Raw genomic sequence first — 27,253 nt, 5'->3', positions numbered from 1 at the left:
CCTTTTAGGAAACAAAATCTGACCCATTTAGTCAGGGAGAGGAGACAGGCTGAGAATAGACAAGCAAGTGAAAGTAAAAATCAAACTTGCTGAAAACAGGAAGTCGAGAGAGCAGACTGGGACCTCTGATCAGAGATACAGGACACAGGCCATCTCGGGCATGGCTCCCCCATTATGAGATGTCCCAAAGCAAGAGTTGAAGAAAGAATCATCTAAAGCATGTCATCTCTAGAACCCCAACCCATCCTGAAATATAGGAGAGGGCTTATCTGATGACCGGGAGGACAGAGAAAAGGAATTATTACCTCTTCTCCTCTAGCCTTCCCTGAATTCCAGCATTAGTCAAGGCTGGGAATCTAACACAGGAGAGGGAAAACTAAAAGAATCCCAAGGAGGAGGGCTGAACACCAGCCAGCAGGTCAAAGGCCTGGGGGACCACCCTGAACAGCATGGGAACAACTGGAACTCAACAGCTGGTTGGGCCAAGGCTTCCCAGCCCTGGGCTCTGCCGTGGCCCAAGCCTGCTGTTTATTTGCATTGCAAGAGCATATCACCCTCAGGCTGCATCTCCCAAAGATGATAATATCAGCTCCCACTTAATTATGAAAAAGGAAGAATCCAAATAAGCAGATGACACTAGGCCTTCCTTGACCGCCACAGGTAGAATTTCAGTGCTGACACTGAATGCCACCACGTTTTGGGAGGGGGAAAGGACAGGGTCCTGAGATGCTCTGTTTGGTCACCCTGTGTCCTATGAACCGCCCAAGGACATTGTTTTTTAAAAGAGAGAAATTGCCTCAAAGTTGGGACGATTCTAAATTTGGAGATCACCGTCACATACCAGTGGGTTTTACATGGCATTTACATATGAAGACATTCTTAATGAAAAGTGTATTCTGTACTTTTTAGCATAACACTGGCTGAAAAATATTCCACTGTGTGTGCTGGTACAGCAATTGAAATTCCGGTCGCTTTTAGAAAATGCTCGACATTTTTGAAGCTATTTCCTACCAATGAGTTTATCTCACAATATATAGAACCCAATTGGCCACTTTAATGACTCTAGAAGGCAACTGTATATCAAACTTCTCCATAATGGATTTTTAAAAATTGTTAAAGAAACTCATCAATCCTCAGTAATCATTTTAAAGTAAAAATGATTCACTTGTAACTATAAGCTAGTGCGGCCCCTGCTCCCACTCCAGAAGCCATGACCATGAATAACTCCAACTCACCCCCAGTTCTGGAAGTGCTAATTACCTCCAGGGATGCTACACGAGCAGCTGAAAAGCCGGATGACCACAAGCAATTAGCCAATCAATTTGGCTTGAAATCGCCCCCAACACAATTGGCAGAAAGCCATACACGGGGTGTAAATGGGAGTCACCTATTTGAGAGGAAACAAAAGGCTTTAGCCTCCCACACTACGTTAATAACCTGCCGTGGTGCCCAAAATTACCACCATTCTAATCACATGTTGGGATTTAGGCCCTGCTCAAAAAGCAAATAGATTAGTCATTGTCAAAAACCCGTTAGCCCATTAGCACCCATTACCACACTAAGCAGCTCTCACCTAGGAAAACTGAGGGCAGGGGTCCGAGGGAATGGGAAGGAGGAGAAAGTCAGCCCAGCAGGGGGAAAGGTGACAAAGAGAGGGGTATTTGTGGAAACAGAGGTATGGGGGAGGTGGTGAGGGTGAGCAGAACCAAAGCCCTTCTGGTTCCCATATTTCTGAGAGGGGAAGAGAAAGGGGGCTGTCACAAATAACAGTCTCGCCAGTCTCCCGTCGCCCCCAAGCAAGAATTCAGAACACATCATCAAGCAGAAGATCTGTGAGCATTTCAAAAACGCAGTAGCAATCACAAGAAGCTGGCATAGTTTTATAAGAACAAGTCATGCCGGACTACCCTCATTTCCTTTTATGATGGGAGTGTTGGGCTCAAAACCAGAGGAATACAGTGGACACACTGCTTCTGGATTTCAAGAGGGCCTAGGACAGAGAGAGCAGTCATGTCCAAGACAGGCTGCTCTGAATTGTCACGAATTCCGCCAGCTGGTCCCTTCACTGCTGTGACGGCTGTCCCCAAAGGTGCTAGGTAAGAGATTCATGGCAATCTGAAAGGAAGTCTCCGGTGGGGAACCTGCGTGATCTGCCCTGCTCGGCATTTTTATCAATGACTGGAATAACGGCGTAAGTGGTACGCTGATCTAGTTTGTGAACTGCATGAAGCTGCAAGGAACAGTTAACCCATTTTGAAACCCTGGTGATCTCAACAGGCTAGAATCTTCGCTCGGATTTAACAAGATGTCCTATTCATAGAAGACCAACACACCAAACCTGGGATGAAGGCTGGTGACAGCAGTTTGGAGAATTTTGCCCGACTTTAAGTTCAACACGCACCGACTCAATAGAGAGGGCCTCAGGTTGGCGGCCTCACTCAAAGTATGCCCATAGACTACAGGCAGAGATCACTACCCGGTGCTCTGTGGCAGGCAATTCTGGGTGCCAAAATTTAGGGGCATAATCACCAAGTCAAAGCTTATCCACGTGAGAGCAACCAGTTACAAAGACAGAGTGACAAGGAGGTTGATTCGAGTCCAACAAACATAAGAACTGGCAATTAAAGCTGACCAAAAATTACATGAGCTTCCTCGTAAGGCGGTGGATTTTTCACCAGAAGCCGTTTTCACTCTAAGACCAAATGATGGCTCTCTCGGAATACGTTGTACAGAGGAGTCACACAGAGGTAGGAGGGTTGCATTCAATGACCCGTAAAGCTTCCTGTCAACTCTGAGAAGCTGTGGCATTATGGAACCACCTTCCTAATTTATAGAACTGAAAAAGGACACAGTACCGAAGCCAAACCTCTGGGTAGTGAATTACCACACGAAAAGAAATATTCTGCACCAGGCAGAGTGACCGGGGAAGTAGGAGACAATCCCAATCCTCTCTTTCTCCAAACTCCTTAGCTGTAGGGGTCTTGTTTGCATGGATAGCTTGGCAGTTGACATAAACTTCACTTGTGTGGCTGAGATGTGTGTAAGGAGGACGGGGGTGAAGGGAGTCAAATGGTGATGTGTAGACCACTTATTTCCCTGCCTTCTGTGAAAACAGAATTTGATGCTTTTCTATAGAGAGAGTGATTTATATGGGCAGGGCCAAAAAAACAAACAAACAAATAAACAAAGACCTAACCCACTTTAAAAGGATTATTAGTGAAATAATAATTGAAACTCAATCTACAGCAAAGCATTTCTTCTATGAGCCCTTAACTAAGACATAAAAATAACAAGAGCGTGTCCATAGACAGACTGACCTACATTTTTGAGGAATACATCGGAATACTACTATGTGCATGTCTGAAAACACCCAGCGGGGCCTGGCATACAGCCGTCACCCCCTAAATAGCTGTTGACCGGCTGACGTAAACAGAAAAATCAAGTTTTTGAGGCATCTAACCAAAAATGCCCTCCAAATTCGGGCCTGCAGCATGACGGCAGGATATAGGTCTTCCGCCGAGGCGGCAGAGCAGGGCAGAGCCAAGAGCTTGGTGTTCCTTGGCTTCTGGTGTGCTGAAAAGGAGAACACAGTTTCCTAGGTGGACTGCTCAGGGTCGGTCCCCTGGTGTGATCAGGTAGGAGGTTCCCCAGTGAGCTATGGAAAACCTGGCTCACTCGCTCTCTGCACGGCGGGAGGCAGCAGAGAGCGTGATACTGGAAACCTTGCCCTGGACCCAGCGTCGCAACTTCTAGGGGGTTCGGCTCCAGGCACATGAACATGAAAAGCTGTGAGTAAAGATATTCCCTTCGGCACTATAAGAGAGAAGGAAAAAAAAGAAAACACGCACATAACTGGTGTGCCTAGAGGAGAGTGGATGGGTGGGAATATTATGCAGCTGTCTTCAAGTACATGTTTGGAAAGATGCCAAAGATCTATGAAGTGAAAAAGTATGTTGGCAAAACCGTATGGGTCCATTTACGTAGGGGGGAAAACTGTGTGTGTGAGTGCGCAGGGAGCGTGTGTGTATGTACACAAACTCATGGGGAAAGTCTGGAAGGAGCCACACATCAAACTACAGTGTTTGCAGTCGGCAAAGTTAGTAAGACAGAGGGGGAGGGATATATATAATATATACATAATTTCTTTTTTTACATTAAGCATGTCTAACTACTGCATGCATTTTCCCATATCAGAAAAATTACCTTTGTGCTTCGAAAAATATCAAAAATTTTCTGAAAAAGTAAGAAATCCCCACTCTCTCCCTGCACCCCCCCAGCTTTCCTGGGAGGGTTGGGCTGAAGGAGTCCAGCCAGGCCTGTGTAGCTTCCCTGCTCTACCCAAGCAAGGCATTCCCGCTCCCTCTCTTGGGGTGGAGGGGTTGGAGAGGAGACTGGTTCTCAGGGTCGTACATAGCCCTACATGGAAGGATAGTTTATAAATAAGCGATTTTCTCAGAAGGTCAAAACCCTGGGAGAACCAACCACCCTTGCAAAGCCTTCTCGTGAGAACCAGCGCAGGGCTCACTCGTGAACTTACATAACGCACCTACCGAAATGTTTGACATGGTCAAGGAAATACTTCCGATGGAGAAAACCCGGCACTTGAGGCAAACGGGAACTCAGTAAAATGAAGGTGCTGATTCATATAAGCTTCCAGACAATAGCTTTGATACACACGTCCTTTTCTATCAAACCCTCCCAGACAACGTGTGTGCACACACACACACAGTTTAGGAAAAGAAAATCCGGCAACATCGAATAAGAGGATTCAAGCACCAAAACACCCCAGGAAATCACTGTGAGCTCCTCTTTGGTTCGTCACCAAACCATTTCTAGGGCATAAAAAGAACACTTTCTGAAAGAAAGGTTAATGTGCAAAAGCACCTCACAGACCACAGTCTTCCTCATCAGCACGAGGGTGGGAGCCAGCTCACAGAACAAGAAGAGAACTGGATTGCCAGTCCAAAGCTTTCCAACTGCCTCTCACCAGCAGGGGACTCCAGGCCGGAGGTGAATTTGCCCTCCAGGGGACATGGGACAGTGTCTGATGATATTTTTGGCTATCATGACGCGGGAGAGGGGGAGGTAAAGGCCAGAAATGCCGCTGAACATTCTATGATACACAGGACAGCCCCCACCCGGGGACGAAGAACTATCCAGCCCCAAACGTCAGTAATGCTGAGGTTGAGAAACTGCTTTTAGGCAAGTCACTTCATATCACTCTAGCCTCAGTTTTCTGACCTGGAAAATAGCCACCATGTGTCTCATGGAAGTCAAAATGTTTTAAAGTGTTTTGCTTTATGTACATGTAGGATTATCTGATCCTGGGGTCATTTTAGTACCTCAAGCCTATCATGCCTGGGAACTGCTCATTTTCAGCTTCAAACTTAGTTAATTATATTAAATTTGAACTTAACGTATATAAATCCAAATTATGTTTTAAAGTAATTTAGGAAAAAATAAATAAAGTAATTTAGGAAAGAGCCATAGGTGGGGGCTTCCTGGTGAAGGTGGTACCTAAGGCAAAATACACCAAGGAACCAGAGGCTGAGACCAGGTTCTCAAGTAAGTGCATCTGGGTTTCGGGTCCCAGCTCGGGCATGTCATAGCTTTGGGATCCTGGGCAAACGTGGTTATCTGTAAACATGAACTGAACCAAATATCTGTAGAACTTGGTATTAATAGTGCCTTCGCTTCATATGGTTGCTGTGAGGATTCAAAGAGTTAATGTATATAACGAGCTGAGCGCACTACTTGGTGGATGGTAAATGCTGATTAAATATTGGCTAGTATTCTATTTTTAATGAAGCAGACCTGAGGTATGCAGAGGAGGGGAACCTAATCCAGTGGAGAGGGTGATGAGGGAAGGTTTCCTGAAAAAGTGGTACCCGAGTTACTTCGTAAAAACTGGATGCAACGACGTGGATGGAACTGGAGGGTATTATGCTGAGCGAAATAAGTCAAACAGAGAAAGACATGTATCATATGACCTCACTGATATGAGGAATTCTTAATCTCAGGAAACAAACTGAGGGTTGCTGGAGTGGGGGGTGGGGTGGGAGGGATGGGGTGACTGGGTGATAGACACTGGGGAGGGTATGTGCTCTGGTAAGCGCTGTGAATTGTGCAAGACTGTTGAATCTCAGATCTGTACCTCTGAAACAAATAATGCAATATATGTTAAGGAAAAAAAAAGAAGAAGAAGATAGCAGGAGGGGAAGAATGAAGGGGGGGAAATCGGAGGGGTAGAGGCACTATGAGAGATGATGGACTCTGAAAAACAAACTGAGGGTTCTAGAGGGGAGGGGGGTGGGAGGATGGGTTAGCCGGGTGATGGGTATTGAGGAGGGCATGTTCTGCATGGAGCACTGGGTGTTATGCACAAACAATGAATCATGGAACACTACATCTAAAACTAATGATGTAATGTATGGGGATTAACATAACAATAAAAAAGATGCACATTCTCCTGTGACAGCTAAAAAAAAAAAAAACTGGAAAGAGGAGGGGGTGCCTGGGTGGCTCGGTCAGTTAAGCATCCAACTCTTGATTTGGGCTCAGGTCATGATCTCAGGGTCATAGGATCGAGCCCCGTGTCAGGCTCCATGCTGAGCGTGGAACCTGCTTAAGATTCTCTCTCTCCCTCTCACTCTGCTCCTCCCCCACTTGCGCACTTGTTCTCTCCCTCTCTCTTTCTCCCTATCTCTCTAAAACAAACAAACAAACAAACAAACTGATGGGCCCTAGAGGAAGGGCATAAAACTGGAGGTAGGGAGACAGTTGGAAGCAGTTGAGGGCTGAAACCAGGGCAGTGGTTTTAAGATGGAGAAGAGCTATAACCAGCAGGACTTGGCCATGATTGGCTGTGGGAGAAGAGAAATCAGGAAAGGGTGGACAGACGGTAGTACTTGAACAAACTGATTACCGTCTCTGAGCTTCACTTTTCTCCATTCATTAAATGGAGTAACACCATCTACTTAACGGATTACTGTAAGGATTAAATCAGTTTTATTCTATTTACACTACGCATAGTGGCACATAGTAGACAATAAATGGAAACTCTATTATTGTAATTCTTATTAACAATAATTACAACAACCCTGGAAGGGGCCCTTAGATAAGAGCTAGGCCAAGAGGCTCATGATCAGGAAGAGACTTACCCAATGCTATGCTATTTGCTTAGCATGGGAGCCATGAATAAAAACTCTATCTTCTGCCTCCTGTGGTTTGGGTTTTTTTCCACTGTACTCTTCTCAGTGATTGGTTGGAGGGTGCTCCCCTCCCAAAGATGAAGGTGAGATGCCCATATTGTCAGCAAACTTCTCCCACGGTCGGCAATGGATTCTAAAACAGTCTGATGGATCGCTTCCTTCTACTCACCATACTTAATCTGATAGGTTGACTTCCGCCTCTCTTTATTAAAATGGTCTACATAACCAAGTGAATCAACCTTACGATTTCTGCAGATGTTGATATTTTAACTGTATCACTTCCTGAGAGGAGGAAATGGTATACGGCCTCTTCATTATCATCGGAACAAACACACCTGGGCTCTGCCATGGAGCCACTCCTCTAATGCTTGGCTGGGCTATCGCTCCACTCTTCCTAGTCGATTTATTTAAAGGATATTTACTGCACTCGGTTGACAAACATAAGAGTAAAGCCTCTAATTCTGCAGGCCAAGCCCCAGCCCCTCTTAAAAGCAACATAGGTGGGATGGAATAACCACATTTGGGAAAGGAGATGGAAGACCACATCCAAAACAGTAGTTTTCCCCTCAAGCCAAGTAGGCATCTGGGTGGGAGGAAATGCCAATGGTCAGTACCCAAATGGATATTATTACATCTGGGAATCCTGACGTTAGTGTGGTTAAAATAACTGAGACTACTTCTTTGAGTCCATTAAATAATTGTAAATTAAAATCTATTTGTTCAGCCTAGGATTCTTCATAGAAGCAGATTAAAGCTGAATGGAGTTTTAGAGATTAGCTAGTTTTGTGGTTCTTAACTGTTTGGGAAATGGGGTGGGGTGGGGCATAGACCCCTTTACAAATCTGATTTAAGCTATGCGCTCTCTCTAGGAAAGAAGGCACAAATACCAGAAGTTTTACATACAATGACAGGGGCTTCGAGGACCCACTGCAACCCATCCATGGACCCCAGATAAAGCTGATGTGCTAGTCTACTCACCTCTCTGGACAAAGAAACTGCGCTTCCGAAAAGTTAATTTGCCCCAACTCCATTCAGAAGTTAGCCCCATATTTTAAGATGTGAATTACACATAACAACCCTAAGAGTCGCACGCTCTACCGACCGAGCCAGCCAGCCACCCCTAATATGTAATTTTATATACACATCTTCGTATTCTCATAACTAACATAGATTGGACATGTAGTAGCTCCATTTTATAGATAAGAAACCTAAGGTTTAGAGAAATTGCATGAAGTTTCACAAACATCCACTGAGAGTCTACTGTGTGTATCCACCTACCAACACTGACACTGGGTAGAGACACAGAGAGGAACTCAAACCAGACCCTGGAGGGGCTTGCGGTCCAGTGAAGGGGACAGGCATCCCCCTTGCTCCTCCTGCCCCATCCAAAGCACATTATTTCCAGTGTGGTCAGTCCTAGGGCAGAGGGAGGGAGCATGGAAATTGAGGCAGGTGGCACAGAGCAGCATGGCAGGGAGACCTAACTTCACCGGCAGGCTTGGGAAAGGATCCTTGGGGGCTCAGAGGGCTGGCTGCCGGTCCCAGGGCTAAAGAATAACCACGTTGGAACTGGAATCTATGTGTTCTGATTCCAAGGCCAGCACTTCTCTGAGGGCTGAGCTTCCCAAGGGCCTTGCAGCTAGAAGAGGCTGGCAAAATCACTCCTGGGAACACAGCTTCCATCTCGCCCGAAATAAAACCCCCTAGCTCTTCAATTTTCAATAAATGTCACTCTCAGTTAGTACATGCTCAATACATGTAAATTTGCTTTAGCACATGAAAATTAGTTAGCCGTGACTCAACTTAAACATGAGATTAAGCACTGGGCGAATGTGAAGCCTTTCCTATGGGTGGCCATGTGACTCTACTCAGATGTTCTCTCTCCACACTTCTCAATTTTCTAATCTTGCTTCCTTTGTGTTCTGCTTTGGCCCCAGGTATTTATCTCTTTTCTTTCCTGCTATGCTGGTAAGCAGGGCCTCTGAATGGCTTGGTAGGAAGAAAAAAAAAAAAGAAACAAAAGTGATTCTCAGAGAGACCATACAACTTATTCTAAGGACAAAGGCACACGTCTACAGTTTCACTGTCTGTACTTAGGATGTGTGGAAAAAGAGTAAGAAGTGTGCGGTGGGGGTTGGTAATAGCTACGTGGACTGACACGGAGAGGACCGTTCGGGAGAGCTAGATTTTACATGTTTTTCTTCCTGTCCTCTCCTCTCGCTGACCGCCCCCCCCAATACCAGCAGCCCACTCCCCAATGCCATCCCATCCCAAATAGGTCCTGAGCATCTTTGAAGCGAGATGAATTATTTCCCTTTTCAGAGTCTCTAGAGCTATATTATTAGCATTGTATTTAATATGATTTGCTGTGCTCATGTTTTATTTGAATATGGGTCCTTTTTCAGTTGAATGTGATCTTAAGTTTGTGAAGTCCTTTAATTTTTTTTAAAGAAGATTTTATTTTTAAGTAATCTCGACAACCATTGTGGGACTCAAACCCATGACCCCAAAATCAAGAGTCGCACGCTCTACCAACTAAGCCAACCAGGTGCCCCTGAATCTTTTAATTTTTTAATGACCTCTGGAGGACAAAATTTTCTGGGTAACATATCAGGGTATAATGTAAGGCAGAGAAGAGTTTTAATTTCTAAAACTGACTTCCACATAATTTTTTAGGATCGTATCTGTCCCATCAAGTCAGACCTACCTACTGAGGGCCTAAATAATAGCACTACACTTAATGATGATAATAGAAACCCTTACATCTGTATGACAACTAAAGCATTATCTGATTTGGGTTTCATAACAATTTGAGATTTAGACAAGACTAAGATTATCCCCAATTTACAGATGAAGAAAATGAAGCTCAGACAGGTTAAGTGGTTAGTTCAAGGTCACATAGCTTCCATACAACAGAAAGAGGACAAGAAATCAAAGGCAAAAGTTCTTCACACATGCTTAAACCCCTAGGATAAAAAATATCACAGCTCTCTCACCTTGACTTAAAAGTGCTAACAACGGCTTGTGAAAAATGAAAAGCCTTGAAGGAAGGCAGAATAAAAATCTGAGAGACAATCACTGATCTTTTATCTTCTAGACTTCAAGCCAAATCAAGTTCTTCAAAGAAAACCCAATAAAGCCCAGACATTTTCATCATAACAAAATAAATAATTCAGTCAGGCTTTAGAGGACTCCTGCATTATGATTGGCTATTTGATATATTTGTGACTTACCCGCCACTAAACTGATTAAAGCTAACCTCGTTGACGCAGTTATGTCGACAGAGACTTTGACACTGACAGTTATGAATGGAAAGTGTAAATAACGATAAATAACCTGGAGCTTCCACATTTATTCCTAATGGAGGATTTAGCACTTCCAAAAGTCAAACTCCTGATAGGCTAAAAATTACAGCCTTTGGTCTATCTGGCGCCGAAGAAACTGTTGAGATTCATCACCTCTCCTCTCTTTAGGAAGATATCCACAGAGCCTTGGGTTCTTCCAGGCAGACAGGTAAGTCTGATTTAAAAAAAAAAAACAACTCAAACTCTTTGAGCTGCAAGCAGCTGTAGAAATTATCTGGCCTAACCTCACATTTTATATATGAGAAAACTAAAGCCCAGAAAGATGAAATTAATTGCATAAGGTCATCCGGTAAGTCATGATGGAGTCAGAGCTACAAGCCGTATCTTCTTACTCCCAGTCCAATGTTCTTGTCACTAGACCACACAACAGGGAAAACCTCAACCCAGCAGATGCAGTTGTCCTCTCTCTGTGTGTGTCTGTCTCTCTGTCTCTATCTCTTCCCCCATCTCTCTCTCTCTCTCACGCACGCACACACAACGTCAATTCTGAATTATAATGGACCTATAAAAATAATTGAAGCCATATTCTCTGTGCTGAATTACTACTGGTTTCAACAGAAACAGATCTGAGGAGGACTCTCAGATGTAAAATTTCATGCAATTTTTCAAGTTCAAGTCCATCTTGTGATCACAAATTCATGCCCTATTTGAAGGCACACCTGAAAATAACTAAAGGAAACATGCACGCTCTCTGGTTTATCACCAGCACTGCTTCTAATATGCACAGTGTGATTCCATTTTTGTTATAATATCTACATGGGTGTGTTTGGATATATACAAAGAAAAAGTAGAAGGCCATGTTGAATATGGTCATCTCTGAGTGTTAAGATTCAGGGTGATGTTTATATTCTGTTTTATTTACCAGTATTTACTTATTTCTCTTCCAAAATTAACACCTATCATTTGTGTAGTAAAGTGTCATCAGGATAAGGGATTATATTCGAAATGTTATAGTAAAATATTCAGACATATTAAACTCTTGGTATTTTTCAAGCTCGAAAATAACTTCACAACATGAACTCATGGTCAACTAAGCTTATAACATAAAATCTGTTCAAATAGAATTTCCCTCCTGGGAAACTAAAAGGTCTTTGAACCTGATTATCATCCCCTTTCCATATATATATTTGGCCTACAGAATAGGTAGGCCAATTTATTAAGTTACTTTCCCCAGATGGACTCTCATTCCAATTCCGGAACAGCTAGCTCAACAAATAGGATGTTTTCCTAGAACATCCTCACTAATCTGAATTGATGAAGGAAAAGATAATGTAAGTTAGTGAAGTGTGATTTACAACTACTTTCCAAGAATAACAAACACCAGCTAACATTTATTGAGCACGTGCTATGTACCAGGCATTCTAAGTTAAGTTCATATCATTTCTTTCTCACAACTGTGTATGGTTAGTAGGTCCTATCATTTATTGTCCCTGTTTTATTTTTTAAGATTTATTTATTTGAGAGAGAGAGAGCGAGCGAGCATGGGGGGGTGCAGAGAGAGAAGGAGAGAGAAACTCAAGCTGACTCTGCACTGAGCGCAGAGCCCAATGTGGGGCTCAATCCCACAACACTGAGATCACGACCAGAGCCAAAATTAAGAGTCGGATGCTTAACAGACTGCACCACCCAGGTGCCCCTATTGTCCCTGTTTTACAGATGAGGAAACTGAGGCTTAAGGAGGTTAAGTGGACCTCCTCTAGGTTACAAGATTCAAGCTCAAATCAATTTATTCCAGAATCTATTCTCTTAAACATGACACTACTTTTTATTATTTTTCCATACCTGGAGTAATTCAAACTCACTAATAAAGTGTTTCCAAGTAGAGGTTCTATCAGGCTTGTTTTAATAAGCAAAGCTCCTTATAATTAGCTAATTAATGGGCTTGCTTAAGTCCTTCAAGCAAGTTAAACATGGCTTCCTGCAAATCTTATATACACTATTAATTCGTTTATCAGATTCTTTCTTCACAAATGGGATGAAAGTAAACTTCAGTCCAAGTCAGATTATCACAATATTCAAATTAACAGAGCCAGAGTTAATGAGAGTTCACTCTAGATCATTAATTTTTACAAAATATTTACCTCCTGCCTTGAGTTCACTTCTGCCATTTCAGCATTTATGGCCTGTATATCTAATGTACAAACATATGTTTGCACTATTATGGTTTTCCCATAAAGGGCTTCAAAATAAAAAGAAAAAGGCCAACTATGGTCCTGCTTAGTTGTGAGACATTTCTAACATAGTCTCTGAGGAACTAGGCTTTCATAATTTGTTGAAAGCCTAGTCTGATGCCAAGTAAATATATAATAGAAGAAAATGCTCAAGTTGGCATATATAATGAACACTTCCATTCAATGTTCGTAAACAGTCCTCTCTCTCTCTCTCTTTTTAAAGTAAGCTCTATGCCCAACGTGGGGCTTGAATTCACGACCCCGAGATGAAGAGTCGCATACTCTACCAACTGAGCCAGCCAAGTGCCCCAGTCCTCTCTCTTTCTTAAGCAAAGTTTGATATCCCAACATTCTGGTGCTTGAATTAGTGCCACTCCACCCCACTCCCCAAAACAAATAAGCGTAATTAGACTGCTTTGATCTAGCCAGCCTCAATGTCCCATGTACACCATACAGCCAAAGTTCCTGACCAGTTACTGGCTCCTAATCTTCATTCATTCAGGTCCCCAGCCCAAACCCTCCCCTGCCTCCATTCCTAAGCTAGAGAAAGTAAGAATAGTGCCACCAACTTCCAACTTGGAAAGTGCATGAAAATATAATCATTGCATGCAAAACACAGTGAAATCCCTTGAGGAAAATGGTAGTGTATACAAACCAGAACTTATTATATCTTGAAAATACTGAATATTTCTATTACTATCTTCATATGCCTAGTAGAATATGGGTATACGCCAAAGATTAGAGTTTAAGGGGTCTGGCTCAGTGTTACCCTAAATGGATTTCATCAGCAAGGAAGTGACAGACCCACATGTTCCTCTAATATTGTGGTGCCCACATTTTAACTAGGCCAAGAAAGAGAGGCCCTGTGTGGTACGGCTAACTACTTACGGGAATAATTTCGCCATACTACTACAGCAAATTTATTTCAGTTCCAGATATCACTTTCCCCATTAACTCGGGAGACCAAAGGAGCATAACCGCTTTCCTTTCATCCCTGTCAAACTCAGCAAGTTTCTCAGGAAGCAAATACTATTTAAATCATTTTCATAATTCCAAAATGCCTGTAACACAAGTCCAGGGTCTAATTATGCCACTTAAATTTGTTGAAGATGTTTGGGTTTTTCTTTTTTTAATTTCAATAACGAAAGAGCCCAAGGGTTTCAAGCCCTAATAATCTAATAAACTTTGCTAAGTGAACATTGTAACAGATACGCCTGGATGGGATTTTGTAAATACCAGACAATTTCCCCTGATCTTTATCAGGGAAAAGAAGTCTAAATCTTTGGCAGGAAGAAATTAAATGTAGTGCAAAATAATAACATCTGGCCAGATTGTGTTTGTCAGAGTAGCAGCCCCTTTCCATGTCAGGCCGAAAAGTACTAAAATGAACTCTGAAGGGTGTGTGTGTGATTCTGTATGAGGGCAACAGGAAAGGTTGCCATGCTGCCACAGAACATCAGGGTATAGTTAACCCACCCTAGCATGTCCCTGCAGAGAACTGCTTCCCATCAGTGGAATTTGCAGCCTTCTGCCAAATAAAGTTGGGGGGTCATTCTTGGGGTATTTTGTTTATTTCTCCATTACTGTACAGATTCCAACAGCACTTTCTATTTTTCAAACTATGATCATGATCATTTTTTAAGGGGGGGGGCACTGGGAGAAGGAAAGAGAGAATCCCAAGCAGGCTCCTCGCCCAGCACGGAGCTCGACGTGGGCCTCAACGTGGGGCTCCGTCTCACAACCCTGAGATCACGACCCAAGCCGAAATCAAGAGTCAGATGCTTAATGGACTGAGCCACCCAGGTGCCCCGATCATGATCATTTTTATGAGTTGTTAAGGCTTATTTTTATCTTCTAAGTCCAAGAAGACAGTGTGGTTCAATGAAAAGAGCGATGACTTTGAAGGTAGAAACTTAATGCTGCCACTTACTGGTTATGTGGCCTAAGGCGTATTGCTTAATGGCTCTTAACTCCAGTTTCCATTTCTTGTGAAATTGTAATAATCATACCTAGCAGTATCGTTACTGTTATCAAGATTAATCAAACCAAGCACATAGTAGACATTCAATAAGCTAACCTTGCTTCTCCTTCATGGAAGTGACCCAGATGAATTCAAATGTCTAACTTCATCAACTTTCCAGAGGCCTCTGACTTTGAAGAAGGCTTAAGTTATGAGAGCATACACTATCTTCCCCTCCCATCAAAACAAAAACAAAACCCCTCAAGGTTGTATTTGAAATAATACGTGCATCATTTAAGCATCTTCTCCTACTATACGCCATCTCAACCATCTGGCAGAGCTTGCCAGAAAGAACATACTTTGTTTTTCTACTAATGATTACTTTGATGCATGAGGTACTTTAATTGTTTTTCTTGCCTCTCTGATTTTTTTTTTTTTTAATCTGGCATTTAGAGAGGGAGAATTATGGTCATCTCGTGGTTTAAAAGAAAAGTTTTCCCAATAAACATTCTTTCCAGAATGTGTACCACAAAACTGTGCTAAACCACTGATTTATCTGATAGGCCACTGTATCTGTTTCAAATATTAATTGCTAGAAAGAGTACTGTTTTTCTAGTCCCCAAGGAATAGGAGTGTGGACAGAAGGCTTTTGGGTTTTCCCCCACCTACTACTCTGTTGGACAGGAACAGACACTTTGGCCTCACTGAATGGGTTTCGTTAGCTACCCTCCAAGGGCGGGGGCATGTGGAAGTAAACACACATACTACATCAAAGCGTAGTTCCAGAGCCCATTTTCCCAGCTGGGAAGGTGGGATGGATGCCCAGAATCCATGCTCCAGGCAGAGACTGGTGGCAGGCAACATTTCACCACCCTCTGAGCACCTTTCCAACTACCAGAGCACAGACTCCAGTGTATTTCTAAACCAAGACTACTTCCTACTACGTGGCCAGAAAGGTCTCAGATCCAGGGGAAGGAAAGGCAATGCTGTTTTCAGTACAGTAAACATGAACTTGTTCAGATTAATAGTGTCAGGGGATAGCTGAATAACAACAAAAATAATCCTTTAAACTTTGAAGGCATTTTCATATACATTACCTCTTCTGATCCATAAAAGCTCTGGCAGGTTGGCAGGCCAGGTGTTATCTTGCACATACGAAAACAAACTCAGACACTAAATTACTTACCAATTTTCACATAGCTAGTGTCAGAACAGGAAATAGAACACATCTTTGATTCATGCCAAAGCTGTTACCAATCAGTAAATAATCAAAGAATATATTGGAAACCAAAGGAAGACATTGATACGTTTGACTGAAGGTGTTTTTAAACCCCCATAAAAAATGTAAACTCAAATAAACAGATCAGTAAATGCAATTTATATCATATAAAATGGGCTAGCATCCTGAATATATAAAGAGCTCTTACAAAGCAATAAGAAAAGGGCATCTCAATAAGAAACAATGAATAGTTAAATTTTTTTAATGATAAAAGAATATTAATAACAAAACTCACAAAATAAAAAGTACATATGACCATCAAATCTCCCTAGAAACCAAAGAGTACTATTTTTCACCCAAAGTGGGATCACTGTAAAATGGTAAATAGACACTCATATATTGCTAGTGAGTGTGAAAATAGCTACAACTTCATAGAAGTCAAATAGGCAATAAATGTGAGAAACCTTAAAAACTATATTGCCTCTGACCCAGCAATCCCAGTTCCAGGAATTTATCCTGAGTAAATAATTAAGGATGTGCATAAATATTCAGTTACATGAATGTTATTTATCTCACTATGGTTTACTGAAAGTACCCTACATTTCTAACAATAAAGAAGGTTGGATTAATAACACATGAGACCGCCACATGACTAAGTACTATGTGGTCTCTAAATACTATATTTCGATTGTATTATAGAAATATATTATTGACATGGAAAGAAGGCTATATCACATGAAAAAGCTATATAATCCATTTTTGAAAAATATATACATACAACTATATATGTATAATACTGAACCAAAGTATGCAAGATTATATACCAAAATGTTAATAGTAATTATCCTCTGGGAGTTAAAACGTAGGTCATTTTTATTTTCCACTTTTTTGTTCGTGTTTTTCATTTTCCCAATAAACATGTACTGTAGTCCCCCTCCTTATCCTTGGGGATACATTCCAAGATGCTCTGTGGATGCCTGAAACATGGATAGGACAGAACCCTAGATAGACTACGTTTTTCCCTATACGTTTCCCTATACGTACATATGTACATACCTATGATAGAGTCTCATTTATAAATTAGGCACAGTAAGAGATTAACAACAATAGCTAATAATAAAATAGAACAATAACAACGATAAACTGTAATAAAAGTTATTATGAACGTGGGCTCTCTCTCAAAGCGTTTAATTGCCCCGTACTCACCCTTCTTCTTCCCAGGGCGATGTGAGATGATAAGATGCCTACGTGATGAGATGAAGTGAGGTGGATGAGGTAGGCATGGTGACATAGTGTTAGGCTACTACTGTCCTTCTGACAATCTGTCAGAAGGAGAATCATCTGATCCCAGACTAGGGTTTACCTCGGGCAACTGAACCCGTGGAAAGTAAAACTGCAAACTGGGGAGGGGAGACTCTGTGGTACTTATTTGTGTAGTCAAAACTTATGTTTTTAAAAAAAGACTATCCTGAAAGAAAATTTGCTCTATTACTTTTAAGTGCCCATTGTAATCAGGAATGACACATAAGAGCATATTTGGAGAGGCTGACAGGTGTCACAAGTCTCATGAATCTTGGTTACAAAGTGTAAATCCGTGGCCCTGAGCCTTCTTCACAGTGCTCAGTGACGAGCCTAGATCAGACTGGAAGAAAAGACAACCAGCAAGCCAGGGAGTGGTGACGCCGTAAGCAGAGACAGAAGCTCAGGCATAACATAAGACATTTCATCTCAAAATGGGAAAGCGTCAACCTATTAGCTACACTCTTAAGATCTTATATTTGAGTAGAGTTTAAAACCTAAAAATAGGGGCACCTGGGTGGCTCAGTCAGTTAAGCGTCCAACTCTTGATTTCGGCTCAGGTCATGACGTCAGGATCTCGAGATCAAGCCCCACATCAGGCTTCGTGCTGGGCATGGAGCCTGCTTGAGATTCTCTCTCCTTCTCCCTCTGCCCCTCCCCCCATGCCCAGCTTGCTCTCTGTCTCTCTAAAAAAAATAAAAATAAATAAAACCTGAAAATAAATGCTGCAGGCAACAAGTTGTATTTTTTTTCTATTTGGTCGTAGTGGTACTTGCTGCAGAGGAAGCAGAAGAGTTGGAAATCTGTTTCTATTAATACTACTTCTTTTAATTATGTATATGTGTAGATGTGTGCGTGCACATGCGTGTGTGTGTTTTCAAACATTTACTCACCTAGGGTGAGTAATTTCTAATATCTCGCCTGGGGATATAGCAGTGAGGTAGAATACCCATAAGCCCTACCCTCAGAGAGATCATTCTCCAGTAAAGGAGACTCATGTTAACAAAACATCCATACATGTATCACTATGAACTTGGTAAGTAGTAGAAAGGAAAAACACGGGATCCCAGGAGAGGGAATACAGTGGAACCTGGTCTAATCCAATGATTACATTTCAGTTAATCTGGTCCAGTACTAATGCTAAAGAACTTCAACCATAGGAGGAAGCATCATAAACATCCTGGTTCATTTTATCATTTTTGTTCTCCTTCCTCTCCTAAAGCAACCCAATGAAATCAGAGTCTGCCATTGCTAGTTAGATCTCAAGGTTACGTTAACTCATTCAGACCACTAGGGGACCATTTAGACAGTGCATACTATTTAGTCTTAAATACACACACACACACACACACAGAGAGAAAGGAAGAAAACACATTTTTTCTGAGTGATAGGATTAGAAGTGGGTATACTGGAACTTTTTTATATGAATCATAATTACATGAAAGCATAGAAAAGCATTTTTTTTTAAATATATGTGCCAGAAATGTGACAGTCAGTACTGCAGGGCAAGATATTCTACTCCATCTACAATGATGCTGACAAACATACAACCGGGAATAACAGAAACAATGGCTGCCCTGCATTGGATTCCTACAGACCCGCACAGGGCTGAGCTCTTCACAGCCCTCCTCTGAATTAACCCTGCTTAATTAATGGCTCGGAGACAAGTGACTTGCTCTCGGTCACAAAGAGAGGACCTAGCAGAGCTGGGACTCAGACTCCAGTCCCCCGGAAGCCCGAGCACACGTCTGTCACACTCTGCCCCTCTCTGCATGTCTCCTAGGCATCTTGCTCTTTCGAGAGGGAAGGCTGAGATGCTACGAGGCTAGCCAGGGAGGCCAGCAAGACTGGTATCTGGTAGGCAATTAATAATGTTCCAATTTTAATTTAATTTAGAAATAAGATGTGCACTGATTTACCTAACTCCCTCACCTGCCCTTCTCTTTGATCAAGAGCCATGTCTGTCTGGGGAATTCATACAGGCAATCTCCTCCAAGAACCTCTACCCTTTAGTCGGAATTAATCTTCTCCAACCTCACACTCCCATACAGAGGCGGGTTTCGTGGGAAGCTATTGAAACCTAAGCTGCAGGGACCCACGCTTGTGATCCTCCACCTGGAAGAGCCACGGGCATTTTGTAGTTTTTATTTTGTCTTCTTTTTCTTAAAGAGGGCCCCCAGATTGTATAAGCTTTGGGCCCCACAAAACCTGAATCTACCCTTACTCCCCACAGAAGACTGCTAAATGTTTCTTTTTTTTTTTTTAAAGATTTTATTTATTTATGTATTAGAGAGCGAGCAAGAGAAACAGCATGAGAGGGGAGAAGGTCAGAGGGAGAAGCAGGCTCGCCGCTGAGCTGGGAGCCCGATGTGGGACTCGATCCCGGGACTCCAGGATCATGACCTGAGCCGAAGGCAGTCGCTTAACCAACTGAGCCACCCAGGCGCCCACTGCTAAATGTTTCTTACAGCATTTCTCTTGGGATGCCTTGTACCCGAGTTATTCATGTATAAAAGTCTTGGTTTCTAGAAGTTGAAGGTAAGCAGGAAGTGCTTTTTATCTTTGAATCCCCCACAATGCCTGCCTCCAGACATGCTAGGTTCCTGCTCAGCGAATGTTTTTTAATTCAATACAACAGAAGTCCCTTGCAAGAAAGCAAGCTAGAATTGGGGAGGTCGCCCATGACCGTGAAACAAAATACAGAGAGGCAGTATATAATAATATGCTGGTTAAGGGCCCCGGCTCTGGAGCTGGCCTTCCCAGGTTCAATTCCTGCCTCTGCCATTTGTTGGCTGACCTTAGACAAGCCCCTTCATTTCTCTAAAGCCCTACTTCCTCGGGGTAAAATGAGGCTAATCATAGTGTCAACCTCAGAGGGTTGCCATGAGGTTTTAGTGAGATGATACTAATAACACTTTTGAAGAGGAGACTTTCCATTTGTCTCCCACCGACTCAGCACATGTTGGGAGGGGAGGCTTGATTCTCGGCCCAAGCCCTCAGCTTCCTCTTCTCCACAGCCACCCCACTTGTCCTACCTATCCCCACCCAGACTCACTCAAACCCCACCCACATGACCCCAGAGCCTGCCCTCTTAATCATCACACTCTGTAGCTGGCCTGGGAGCCAGAGGAGGAGTCCAAAGGCATGGCACTTAGTTCTGCCTTTGCTGGTAGTCTAGGTGTGAGCTGATGGAGCCTGGAACTCAAATCGGAGACCAGGCCAACGGGCAGCAGTATGCACTCGGTGAGACCACTGAGACTCAGAGAGGGCAGAGGGGAACGGGGTGGAGGAAGACGATGTGAGGGAACGGGAAGGGACAAACATGACCTGGTGGCTGACTGGAAGCCAGGATGAGGAAAAAAAAAGGAGGGGTACGGGGGTGCACCTCAGCCCCTGGAAGCTTCCCACAGTCCACAGAGGGAAAGTTGTTTTTAATTTCTACGTTACCACTTCCAGCTTAAAGGAAAATCTTTTCTGCCTCCACTCTACTGACAGGAGAATTCAAATCTCTCAAACATATGCTTCATTACTCCGATATCAGGTACCGCAACTCAGTGAGACAGAAAGAGGAGGAGGAAACATATGTTTTCAGAAAGTAAACAAATCCCAGTGGGGGTAAGGAAGGGTTAATCACTCGAGGCAAAAGTGGTATTTTTCCTGGAAGCTTCTAGAGGGCAGGGACAATGTCCTTTAATTTGCTTCGTTGGGCCCACTAGTGAAAAGGTGGTCAGGAGCATGGCAGCCAGAGGGGGTGTGTTCAGAACCCTGTTGAATTGAGGGACCGGGGCTGGGGGAAAGAGTTAATCTGTATCATCTCCTCACCTCACGTTGGCCCCAGAACAGTCTCCACCCGCACACTGAATCATTTTTCTAAGCTCTTTTTATTAAACAGTTTTCAGCCTAATGACTGACTTTTCTAAATCAATAAGAGGGCACAGTAAAGGTTTACAACTCCCCCAGCCTCTGGCTCTGCGAAAGCCACAGAATTTTGAAACCGACTTGAATCCAAAAGTTCTAAGTTTAAAACTAAAATGACTTCAAACACCCAGTTTCCAATCGTTTTTCCAATAGCACTAATAATTAAAGAATTGCATTTTTTAAAAAACTTTGTAACCAAAATATCTCTTTGAGTCAGCGCCATAAAAGTACACTAATTAAAGCCAGCATCTTCTGGGCTCTGATGAGAAATTCACCCTTTTATAATGGGATTACTAGAGCTTTGCTGTACAGATGAGTGGTTTGATTAATAATTTACATTTTTGAGGATATATCACCTTGCTCATGGTCATGGCTTGCGTTCCTAAAATTCTTCTATCCAGTTTAATATTACTACATTTAGCCCTGGCAAATGAATTAAGTTCTGATTAGACATCAACGTAATTATTCTCTCCCGTACGTTATTTTCAAAGAAGAAAGGGTTGTGACAGGATGACCCGTGGTCGGAGTCAGGGACTCAGTGGGGCTTGGCCCCCACGGAGCTGGAGCATGAGCAGGAGAACTGTCAGACTAGTCAAGGGGAAAAATTGTGAAATGGAGAAAAATTGCTCAGTGCTCACTTAAAACCCCCACAACATTATAAAAACTAAATTAACAAATGATTGAATCTCAAAAACATGTTTATCAACATTCGAGCAATTATTTAGTCACATATTAACTGTGAAGGAAAAAAGCTTTGCTTGAATAATGTCCCTAAACAGTTATTTCAAGCAGAAATGACTGGAGAAATTGCTCCGAGCTGATGGAAAAGGGTGTTCTAACCAAGGTCAATTTTCTTTAGGGGGAGTGGGAGAGACAGGAATCTGACAGAAAAAAAAAAAAAAGTGTAAGAACTGCCAAGAGCAGATGGAAATGGGAAGCAAGGGACTGGGGAGACAGCAGCACAGAAACATGGTCCCCGCCCCACCCCACTGCCCCCCGCCATGTGGAAATGTCTTTTTCGTCTCCTCCATAGAAAGCAGGTAGAAGAAACCTTCCAACACTGCCAGGATTTTGTGGGCCAGACAATGCAATTAAAATACGGCCTGAAAAAATGATGTATGGCCTGAACACGACAAACCCTTCCCACTCGCGCCGCTTGTTTGTGTGTAAAATATACCAGATAGGGGCCAGAAGAGAAGCTTCGGGAAGCTGGAAAAAAATGACTGCTCCTGGCAGTATTGACATTTCGAACAGCACAGTTTCGCATCTAAGAAGGTACAAAAGAAACCCCCTTCTCAAAGGCTACTTTACCTAAGTGCTCTCTCATCTGTGCCCGGAAGCTGTTTGAATATCATCTGTAGGGGGCAAAAGTGGGTGAAGTACATCGTGACCTCCGGCTTTATCGAGGCTCACTTATGTGGCCTGGCACCACCCGGGGTAAAGCAGGCCACATAAGTGAGCTGTCTAGATAATAATGCTTGAATACAGTGCTTTACAGTTTTCAAGACACTTTCATATACATTACCTTGACCCTATGGGGGGAAGCAGGACTGTAATTATTACCCCCATTCTGTAGATCACAAAACTGAGGCTAATGGAGTCTAAATAACCCCCTAAAGTCATAAAGCTTACCAATACCGAACTAGAATTAGAACTTAGATGTTCTGACTCCAAGCTGCGTGTTTCTTTCATTGCCTTTCAGACACCAACCCCCAAATATTTTTTAGCCACTTCAAATGAAAACGTGAAGGAAAAGAAAAACGGTGCAAGTAATTTGACCCTTCTTTATTGATTCACAACCATCACTATGGACACCGGCTGTTGGACCTCCTATAATATAGGGGCTACTGAGGCACATAGGATGCACCCCTCTACAGAATGCCCTCTGGACTGCCCCATTCAGTGAGCCCCTGAGTCTACTTCTCTGTCTTCCACCCTTCCTGGCACTCATAACTTCTTGCTGCTCATAGGTACCTCCCTCTGGCATTCTTCCATAACCTTTCCACCTAGCTCCTTATCTACCACTGGCTAGAAAACTAGAAAATCCAGCCTGTCAAAAGACCACGCATAAATTTAGAACAGCAGTAGGCACAGAATGAGGACCCGAGAAGCTCTCAGCTACCTCAGCAGGAGTTCCATGCATTTCGGGAGCACAGGGATGTCTTCTGCTTAACCCCTCTGTTTCTCCCCTCTGAAGAAGCCAGTTCAAGTTGCGGGTTAGGCAACTTCCAGAAAAGCTGAAGTGTGTTCTCCCTCAAAGTCAGTGGCACCTTGGGGAAGACTGGAATCATCCACAATACAGAAAAAATTCCTAGGCATACCCCCCAAATACTCCCTGATAGGACACGTCTGAAAGTTAGAATGACATTCTGCAAGGAAAACAAAGCTCTGGGCTTGAAGGTGTAGAGGTGGTGGAGAGAGGATGAAACATTCAGAATTCGATGGCGGTTTTCGTCTCAAGGACCACAGATCCTACAACTTCCTAATTTTGCTTCATCTCAAGCACACCAAGAACAAGGACGACCATGTCACATGATGGCTTGGAAGAAGCTGGGGCATCGATGAGTTTCCTCATCTGTAAAATGGAGATAAATCCTATGAGAGAATTATGTAAGAGTAAGCATCATGTAGGAGGCACTTAATAAATTGCCATTAGTATTATTATCATCATAATTATTATTAGGTAGGGGAGAAGAAAAAGAGAAAAAGTCTTTTAGTGGAGTTTTTCAAAGAGAATTAATTAAGCAGAAACAAAAAACGATTGTGCTGCCCCATTTTACTAAGCACATCCAAGTAAATTAAATTTAGGAAACGAGGCAATGCAAAGATTGAAAATAAAGAACAACTTTTTTTTTTTTAATGCTTCAATCATTATCAAAACAACATGAGCGAGAGAGAGCTCCAACCACTGCAGCAAAGGGCCCCAGGCTCATTTATGAGGGCAAAGGCTTCTTGCAAACGAAGACATAAAATCCAAATCGAGGCAGTAAGGATTGCTCGTTGAACTGTGCACATATTTGCAGAAAGCATTCACAGCTTAAATACCCCCAGCGTGGACGAGTGAAGGAATCCTAAAGAGAGTGTGGATACAGGCCAATATCAAGATGAGCTTTCTTCAACTTCATGTGGTGGAGAAAATAGCTTGCATCAAATTTCATAGGAGTGAAGTACTGGAGCACGGATTTGGTCTACCAGAATCTTGGGGAGGGAGTGTATTTTAAGGACGAAACAACTGTGCCCTCCCAATTTCAGCTCGTCAGAATAATGAGTAATTATAAGGGGGGAAAAGTGGCTGCTCTCTTTTTCTTAGCAATCAATAATACATCAGCTTGTAGCGGTCCCTGGTTTTAGTCTTGTCCCTCCCAATGTTTGTTACAGAAAGAATTCGGGGGCGATGTTTCTACAAACATGGCATAATTGCCTTGAGGTCTGGGACCATGGTTTCTTTTTTCTTATGGGGTTTATTTGTTCTAAATGTGAAGCAGGGAAAGAATAAGTGAATGAAACAAGAGAAAGAATTGAGTCCATATGGTGATGAGGTAGTAGGCACCAGCAGTGAGTTCAGACATCACTGAGTTGTCTCCATGTTCCTTTGCCAGACTTGTCCTCCTATGTTCACAATTGGAGAAATAATACATATTTGTGTGTGTACATGTGTGTGGGCGAGAAAAAGAGAGAGAGAGAGAAGATACAACTAGTAGGTGCTACCCCCACCCCCACTTTCCAGCCTCCGCTCACATGACTAGTGTTCAACCTCCACGCTAAAGCCAATCAAAATCTGGTCAGGACTTCCTTTCTCTCCTCGTCTGTGCTACTCCAGGCCTAGAAAACACAATATGCAAAATGCAGGACTGGGCAGAGATGGGAAGGCTGACACCTCAGGCCCTCAGAAGGGCAGCCATGTCCGCTACTCTGCATGCTGGACTGTGAGCGCACTCGCTCTCCCGCCCACCATCAGATAACATCAGTGGGCCGGGTCATTCTGAGAATGAAACAAATCACAAACGCTCCATTCTGAAAAGCACCTGGACACCCCCGAAGAGTAAGTTTCAGCTCTCTGCTTCGACCCAATTCCCATGTCCCATCACTTCTTACCACCCCACTTTCAGCCAGCAGATCAGCTCCAAAACTAATCTAAGAAGTACACGAATGGTACATGCATTTTTAAAATCAGCTTAAATTATTCATTCCATTGCCAAATTGTTAGTCTCAACAAACTCTTCACAAGAGTCTGACCGCATAAATAAGTGAACAAATACCTCGCACTTCTGTACTGTATTTCATATAATCAACCCAACATCCCCTGAGGCTTTGACCCACAAAACTATTATGAATGTATGCTTTATTAGCTAATTTTAATAATTTTCTTAGCTAATTCTAAGATTTTCCTTGTAATACACAAAATAAGCTATAATCAACCTACCTTAAAATTCAAAGAGGTCAATCCTTATCAAGGTGCCATAAACCTACAAATTTGGAACATCAAGTCATCAGAAGTGTTATTTTTCTATCTGACCCCAATTCTCTGTAGAGCAAGAAAAAGGTAGCTGGTGTCCCATGCCTCAGGAAAGATAGAAACAAGCCCCAATAACTGTAATTAATTTCCCGTCCCAGGAGGCAGCATATCGAGGTAGTTAAAAAAAGACTCTAAGAGCCAGGGCCGCCTGGGTTCAAATCCTGCTTTCACCATTTATTAGTTATGTGGCCTTGAGCAAGTTACTTAACCATTCTGTGCCTTGGCTTTTCATCCGTTAAATGGGGATGCTGATAATAAGACTTACTTCGTAGGGTTATTGTGAAGATTAAAAGAATGAATACATATAGAGCACTTTATCACCGTCATTCCTAGCTGGGTCTTTGAGTCGAGGGAGGTACTCTCCATCCTGCTGGGACAGTCCTGCAAGTTAGTGAGGAGAAATGGAATTTCTGACCCATTCTGGCAAATGCCACAACAGCTCCTTTTACAGTCACACACAGGTGTAGTAAGGACGGAGACTCAGAAAGAAAGAAGAGGTAACCACTCACGCAAATAAGAAAACGTAGGGCTGTCGAGTCAAGCTCCTGATCTCTCTGGAAATGGTCCCCGCGGTCAGAAGGAGTTAGGGCGTGCTCCACAAGCATCTAACCCACGCCTGGAGAAAACTGGTATTTAAGCAACCTCTTTTGTTTTTTTTTTAAACCAGTCTTCAGGGCTTGTTGAGAGAAGATATCATTTACCCTTTCTGTAGGGATTTGCAGCCTCCACGCACAGGTAAACAGAATGTCCTTGGACAATGACTTTGGACAATGTCCGCCTCTCCAAAGAGTGAAACGCAGCGTCTCTAAAAACTGTGTTGTTCCTTAAGCAGAATCTCTCACTGGGAGGTTTCTCTGTCAAGCATTAATGCTGGCATGGTAATTTATAAATTATACTTAGCATCTGAAAGCCCGGCGCCCAGAGAATGATGCCGTAGGGCGGCACATCTAAAATGATCCTCAGCACTCACCTTGGAAAACTGCAGCATTCTGGATGATCAAGAACTTGAGCTCCATACTTGCAGACTGAAGCAGTTGTTCCATGTTCAACCGTGCTGTCAGTTGGTATTTTTCTTCCATCTTTCTGGAGCAGCATGTTGGGCCCTTGGGGAGACATACTTGCAGATCTGATCCTGAAACAAACAAGTTTTTCATGTTTCAGTAAGCAGAATGTCACAACACACACACACACACACACACACACATAAATGAAGCGAACAAGGCAAGACAGTGCATTTTTTTAAAAATACAGTAAAATCTTGATTATTCAAAATTAGTGTTTATCTTAACTAATCCCTGCTTTCTCCCAATTATCTTTATGACTGATTCTTTTTGAATAACCATTAGAATTAATTGCCTAGGTTTGACTCATAAATTCTGCACAAACTAATTTATAGCACCAAGTATACGTCATTGAACACCGATATTTAATTTGTCCGTTAAAAGATTAATCTTCACTCCTACAATTTATTTTTCTTGATTATAATTTATGAATGAGAGCACAACCAAGAGGCAATTTTCAAAATTCCGGTTATGATTTCCTAATGAAATGTATGTCTGCCAACCCAATGTGGCTTTTTGGGATAAATGATTAA

The 27,253-nt window shown here is 42.7% G+C and overlaps 1 protein-coding gene and 1 long non-coding RNA gene across 2 annotated transcripts in view; both read right to left on the bottom strand.

The window, feature by feature from the left end:
- Positions 1-27,253, bottom strand: part of GPC3 (glypican 3) — a 400,853-nt gene that overhangs the window by 342,075 nt on the left and 31,525 nt on the right. Inside the window, exon 2 of the mRNA XM_078063901.1 lies at positions 26,630-26,791. Coding sequence (XP_077920027.1) covers positions 26,630-26,791 — 162 coding nt within the window. The remainder of the gene's footprint in view (positions 1-26,629; positions 26,792-27,253) is intronic.
- LOC144380352 (uncharacterized) lies at positions 22,914-24,980 on the bottom strand. The gene is made up of 2 exons (XR_013444488.1): positions 24,882-24,980; positions 22,914-23,718 (listed from the first exon to the last, which is right to left on the bottom strand). It is a non-coding gene; the product is annotated as an uncharacterized LOC144380352 (long non-coding RNA).

The sequence above is a fragment of the Halichoerus grypus genome, chromosome X (genome assembly GCF_964656455.1).
Source record: "Halichoerus grypus chromosome X, mHalGry1.hap1.1, whole genome shotgun sequence".
Classification (NCBI taxonomy): domain Eukaryota; kingdom Metazoa; phylum Chordata; class Mammalia; order Carnivora; family Phocidae; genus Halichoerus; species Halichoerus grypus.
Note: the sequence above shows the minus strand (reverse complement) of the source record. Positions and strands in the feature narration are given on the sequence as shown.